General features: G+C 38.4%; 1 protein-coding gene across 1 annotated transcript; it reads right to left on the bottom strand.

The window, feature by feature from the left end:
* Positions 1-1432: 1432 nt before the first annotated feature.
* On the bottom strand, positions 1433-6040 carry LOC137630541 (uncharacterized). Its single transcript, XM_068362058.1, has 2 exons — positions 5909-6040; positions 1433-2416 (listed from the first exon to the last, which is right to left on the bottom strand). Exons 1-2 carry the CDS (start codon positions 5980-5982, stop codon positions 1786-1788), a joined length of 705 nt encoding a protein of 234 aa, XP_068218159.1. The 5' UTR covers positions 5983-6040; the 3' UTR covers positions 1433-1785.

The following is a 6040-nucleotide window of genomic DNA, read 5'->3' as shown; positions in this document are numbered from 1 at the left end:
GTCTATGGGTATGCAGTGGTTATATGACAGACCATATGTTGCTAGCCATGGCCACCCTGAATGGCTTCTGGGGAATCAAGCAGGGAGACTAATGACTTGTTTCCAATTCCCCATCGTTTATTTCACTTATAAGAGTAGACTGAATGAGTCCATAAACTTTCTTTGCAGCCCTCCGGTCCATTAGGGGAAGAGTTCTGGTAGATTACTAGGAAAATCAGTTAGTAGGTCTGATACATTGTTGTTGTGTTGCTCCTCATCCTGACTGACATGTGCCCACTTGTAGGAGCTGCAGTAAATCACAGAATATTGTGGTCCTTTTTGCTTTTCCTTCCCTTATCCCTCTACCTGGAAGGTCAGTTTGCGGGTGAATGGATGGAACACTGTCAAAGCCTTTCCAGAGGAGGAAGAGCCAAGAAGAACAAAATGGACCTGTAGGTCGCCGCTATCTTCCTCAATTACGCTGAAGGTGCTGTGGGGATCTCGGAACCGGTTATCTGTGAAGGGAATGGGCCCTTAGCGGTCACTGATCGGTGGGAGACAAGACGCTTTCTTCCACTATTACCCCTTGATGTCTGTTCCCTCTGTGGGAATCGGGATGCAGCTCTTGTGTCAATGCATTCCGTTTTGGATGTAAGCTTTCCTGACTCAGGGTGTCTGGCAAAGTGGGAGACAATCGTTGTGCTAGGACTCTTAGGTAACACAATCATTCCTAAGGGGAGACAGGTAACACGATCTTTCCTAAGAGGAGAGAAATGGTAAGAGTCACATTCACACAACTCCTGTTGATTGATCTTATAGGACTATTTCGTCCATAAAGGGGAAAAGAAGTGTTGAGCCCTTTCCTTCAGACTGACAGTGTGAAGAGACAAAGGTGTGGCGAGATGGAGTTGCTTGAAGTTTTCCTTCTCTTGACAGTGTATAGTGATGTTCATCTTTGTTACTATAACATCGTTGGCCAGTCCAAACTCTCTGGGAAAGACAGAGCCACAGGAATGCTGTTAGACAGGAACAATAAGTTCATGTCAGCAGGTTACGCAGTAACAGTAAGTCAGCTAGTCATTAGGAAAACCTTCCTGCTTCCCCTTGATCACAACAAGCTGCCAACATTTATCTATAAGAGAAACAAAAGATTACAACAGCCTGTATGCACCACTGGGAGTATGTCTGTGCTCTGCCGGCTGAAAATATAGTGCCTACTCAATGCAATGGCCTAAGATAGGACACTAGTAACTACCGACACCTTGTTTTAATCTATAACAGCCTTGTTGCAACTAAGCTGAAAACATACTCTATTAAATGACAAAGTTTGTATATGTGTAGAAACAAACATTTAATTTACATGATTAGTAGGATTTGAGCTTTACAAATGTTTTTGTTTTGTGGTAAAATTTTCAATGCCATCCAACTATTTAAGGAATCAATTAAACTACCGTAAATAAAAATTATTTAATATTTATAAATTCAGGCATACATAAGCATGAATATCAAATTATGAAAATAACAGTGGAATACCACATGCATTATATTGTACAGGATCACAGAAATGCATTATATATGAAATATATACTGTATATACATATATATGATGGTCACCATATTGTACGTATAATGCAGACCCTATTTGACAATACAGTCTTGGCAAAATTAATATTTTTATGCATGACCCTCATATATTTGAGTTTTGGTAACGTGCTAAAACACTGCCAAATCCTCTGAACAATTATATGTAAAAAGTGCTATAACAACAGGATTTGTGTAAAAAAAAATCAACTTGTTAAAATACATTTAATTAAGCTTCCACGGTGATTCTTTGGCTTGCTGCTTCCGGTACATCTTCAGAACCTTTTTATTTGGAACAAGCCCCTTTGATAGGCCTGGACGCTTTTTTCTCTTCAGCTCAGACTCCTCGGTAGCAGGTTCGCTTTCAATCGCATAATTAGCGAGCTCCCCATATGACCAGCCCGAAAGGGAGCCTGGCACGGAGGACGCCTGCTGATCTTTCGTTTCCAGAGGTGGATCAGCTTGCTGAATGACATCAGAGTCATGGGCGTACTTACAGTTGTGGCCAAATTTACAACGTCCTTTTCTATAATTCCAACATATTTTTTTGCCGTTAATCTCTACAACATCTTTGGGATTTTCTGTCATTTTCACATGTTTTTCTAACAGTAATTTTTTATCTTCTTGTGCTTTCTGGAAAGGATTGTAAAATACAGATAGGGAATTGTCATCACCAAAGGGAGATGGCAAAGCATCTACTCGGAGTGGATTTGCCAGAGAATTTGTCGTTTGTTTAGAATCGTTTTCAACAGGTGACGAAGACTTTTTCTTAGGTTCCACATCTTCCTTCTCTATTTCTTTATCAGGTGGACATTCAAAGAAGTTTACTGGCTTCTTTTGTATTACACGATTGGACCTGAAATAAAAATAAGAATCGTTACAAATCATAACAAAAACATGACTACAGAAATGTTTTAGTCTAAATACTGAAAGAATAAGACCGAGTGATAGAGTTTGTATTGTATAAGTAACCAACATTTAGATGAGGATATGATCAGTAAAGGTGCACAGTTTTATATATAGTACAGTATAACTATACAGTACAAGATGTACTACAAAAGGCTTCAATTCTTTCAATAAAATGTTTTTCAGAAGTTTTTCATACAAACACAATAATCATGAAGCTAATTTTATGATTTGAAAGTTCTCAAGATCATTATTCTTTCGTCAATTACAGTAAATGTTAGCCATTTACCTCACTTTTTTTGTGAATTGTCCCAAAGACATACATGAGCACTGCCTATGTGTGCCTTGGTCTACACCCTAAAAGCTTCAGGTCTCAGCTACCTTTTACTTTTCACTCGTGCTTAATACATTTTTGACCACTAATATTGGTGTTAACCACCTGTTTGTGTGTTCCTTGACCATTGTTATTGGAGAAATGCAAAAGTGTGCATTGCATCAGTCAGAGACAGCAGATATGCATAATAACATCACAATTAATGCAAATACTCTACAAATGAAACAAAAATGCAACAAAGGATAATTAAAAGGATACAATCTAATCTAATCTAGTGTACCTAGTCCTTATTTGGCCACCACCAACTAACCTGATTTAGAGAGCAAAAAGTCATAGCAAATACGTGGATGCATACTAACCTAACCTCATTTTGTAGGCTACATTCTTACTTGACCCTGGACCCCTTATATAACCTAAAGCACCATAAGTCATAGAAAAGACTAGACATATACTCCACCTTAACCTTCCACATCATGCTCTGCTTGGCATGGGGGATTACTCCTATCTACCCTTTAGTATTTCACAGGTCAACTTATTCTTACCGTAAGTTTGAGAAGTATAGCTAGAGGGCACATGCCAGTTAGACGTCAGCAAAATCCGTTTACTTGCTGTTTAACTATGTCTTTTTGGCAGGGGAACTACATATCAGTGGAATGCATTACTTCTTAGGGGATATTGTGTAGCTTGAGGTCTAATTTCATATTTGAAGTCCTTGAAATTATTCAACTCTCCACAAGAACTTCTTACACGCACAGCAGCCATTGTGTAACTGAAGAGAATGTCGAACAGAAGTATGAAAACATCCATGTACTAGAGTATAATAATTTGGCGTTCAAATTGATTTAAAATGTCAGTTATTGATTACATAACAGAAAAGTTGGCTTGGGGATAGAGCATGCGTAATAAGCAACCATCACCTTTCACAACAACAATAACAAAGTTGCACTATCACATTCTCATCAGTAAATAATCAACCTATTGCTCTTTTTCCCACATATTCCATGGATTTTTAAAAACGTCATAACACGCAGTGAATTAAGTGGTGGTGATACATTGGAAAATCAATATATTTACCAAAATTTTTACTATATCTTCCAAAACTTTTAACCTCATCCATCCACCTGATCTATTATTTAATGTATCTTGAATAGCTTACTATGTACAGTTGGATGCAGGAATTCCGGGGACACCTCGCTCAGGAAATACACCATGTCACACACTAACTGCTTGGCAAATAACCAAACAAATACTGTAGAGAGAAATGGTAGACATGGAGGGTGGGGGCTATACACAGGAAGTCAACGTGTCGTTAGTGTGGCAGGGTGTACTTTACTTCCTCAGAGCGATATTTACTAGGAATTCCTGTATAACTGTACGTGTCTTTCAAGCTTTTATTGGGTGGAGGCTACTAAGAAAAATATTGGTAGAATACAGAATGGCAAATATGCCCCATTTCTCAAGATATAAACTCATCATATATATATTATTTTATAGAGTAAAATTGTCAAAAGCATCCTCAAACCTCCAAAAATGTCTTATCAAACTGATTATTCACAATTTGAGATATTTCCAAAATTTTAGGATGTTAAAGTTTTACCGAGGTCTTTCCCCAGACCACACACTGTTCTGTCGCCTTAAGGCACGGTTAGGAAGGACACAACTCTCCTAGTCAGGTTTGGCTAAACTATATCCTTGAGATTTAGTTACAACAGTCACCGAAGCATGCGAATGTTTTGACAGCGAACACTGTCTACTGCGGCATAGTAGCCTTAATCCCATGGTGTAGCAGTTGGCTAACTAATGTGTTCTGCATTAATGCTCCCATTAGGCTACCGAGTTATTGTTTCAATATTCCAGGTAAAACATTGTAAATTTTATGGTTGATGAGATAATAATTTGTAATTCTTTGGGGGGAAACTTGATAGTAAACAATTGCTGTAGTTGTTACACAGTTAAGTAGCATAAGACCCACATACTTTTACCTTATACCTATATTAATAACGGTGAAAAGATCGAGAAAATACTACCAAATGTACACAACAAACTGTAGCTGAAGGTGGGAAAACAATGTCCATAGGCACTATTCTATTTGGAATTGGGGAAAGCTGTGTCTGAAACTGGAGGAAACATAATGAAAAATTGGTGGGAACTAATATATATTGAAATTGTTTAACTAAATGTAAATGCTAAATTTAGAAGATTACATGACAAACTGTTTGGAAACTATGAAAATAGTTCGCTTTAACACAATTTAATTTCCTAAGCTTTATAATCAAGCAACACAATCTTCCTTGAAATTAGCTTCAAAATTAGTCTTCAAACCTCGCATATAGTTAAATAAAAGCCTTTGTATATCAACAGTCAGTTCCTCCAGCAAGCATAAAATATGGATACCAACTAAACTAACTTCCCCCCAACCTAACCTACAAGCCGTGTCCTTACCTACTTACTTAACAGGGGGCTTACGGTCCCGCTGCTACCCCCGTTACACTGCTGTATTCTTAGTGAGCCGTCATCATACATACAGGTGGCCGCTATCATACATAAACCCCCGCAGCCAGTTCCTTCAGCATGTAAAAAACAAATGTAACTTATAAAACCAACGTCCCCACCTAACCTAGCCTACAAGCTGTGTCCCTACCTAACTGGGGCTCACCACCCTTAAGAGTGCTGTATTCTTGCATACAGGTGGCTGCTATCATACATACACCCCAGTAATTGAGTTTCAAAATTACGGACACAGAAAAGTTCTAAAATATGAACCGTAAACAACCCATGGCCTTAATAACTTTCGGCTTAAAAAGCTAACTGCCTCAACGTACTGCTCCCAATAAACCTATAGTAGTCTGTCTAGTACTGAAGGACAATAACGTAAATAATCCATTGTCAAGGTGCCATGTTTAATACATACCTGAGGACCCGTAGTCTTTATCCATAAACTGATAAAATTGATGTTTTCGAAATCTGGCTTAGCCTACCCTAACTCAACATGCCTCATTTTACCGTTGCTTCGGGATGGCCTTTAACCTAGAAAATTACCCAAATTTCCTATGTCAATTAGTCTGGCATGTAAAACACAGCAACTAGAGAAATCTAAGATACCCTTACAACTGTTCCGCAAGTTCTTCCTCATCTTTCTCTTCTTCGCTCGAAGAGCTATAATCGGCTACGAGACCAGCCATGTTATGTTTACAAACAATGCCGATTGCTGTCCGGGGTTGCCAGATTATTTTGACTGGA

Source organism: Palaemon carinicauda, chromosome 38 (genome assembly GCF_036898095.1).
Source record: "Palaemon carinicauda isolate YSFRI2023 chromosome 38, ASM3689809v2, whole genome shotgun sequence".
NCBI classification, from domain to species: domain Eukaryota; kingdom Metazoa; phylum Arthropoda; class Malacostraca; order Decapoda; family Palaemonidae; genus Palaemon; species Palaemon carinicauda.
The sequence above is the reverse complement of the archived record's forward strand: the minus strand, read 5'-3'. Positions and strand labels throughout refer to the sequence as shown.

Bases quoted from the DNA above. Each gene is read 5' to 3' on its own strand.
- LOC137630541 (XM_068362058.1), bottom strand. From the start codon at position 5,982: ATGGCTGGTCTCGTAGCCGATTATAGCTCTTCGAGCGAAGAAGAGAAA. The intron at 2,417-5,908 runs GTAAGGGTATCT...TTTTTATTTCAG, and splicing joins GAAGAACTTGCGGAACAGTT to GTCCAATCGTGTAATACAAA.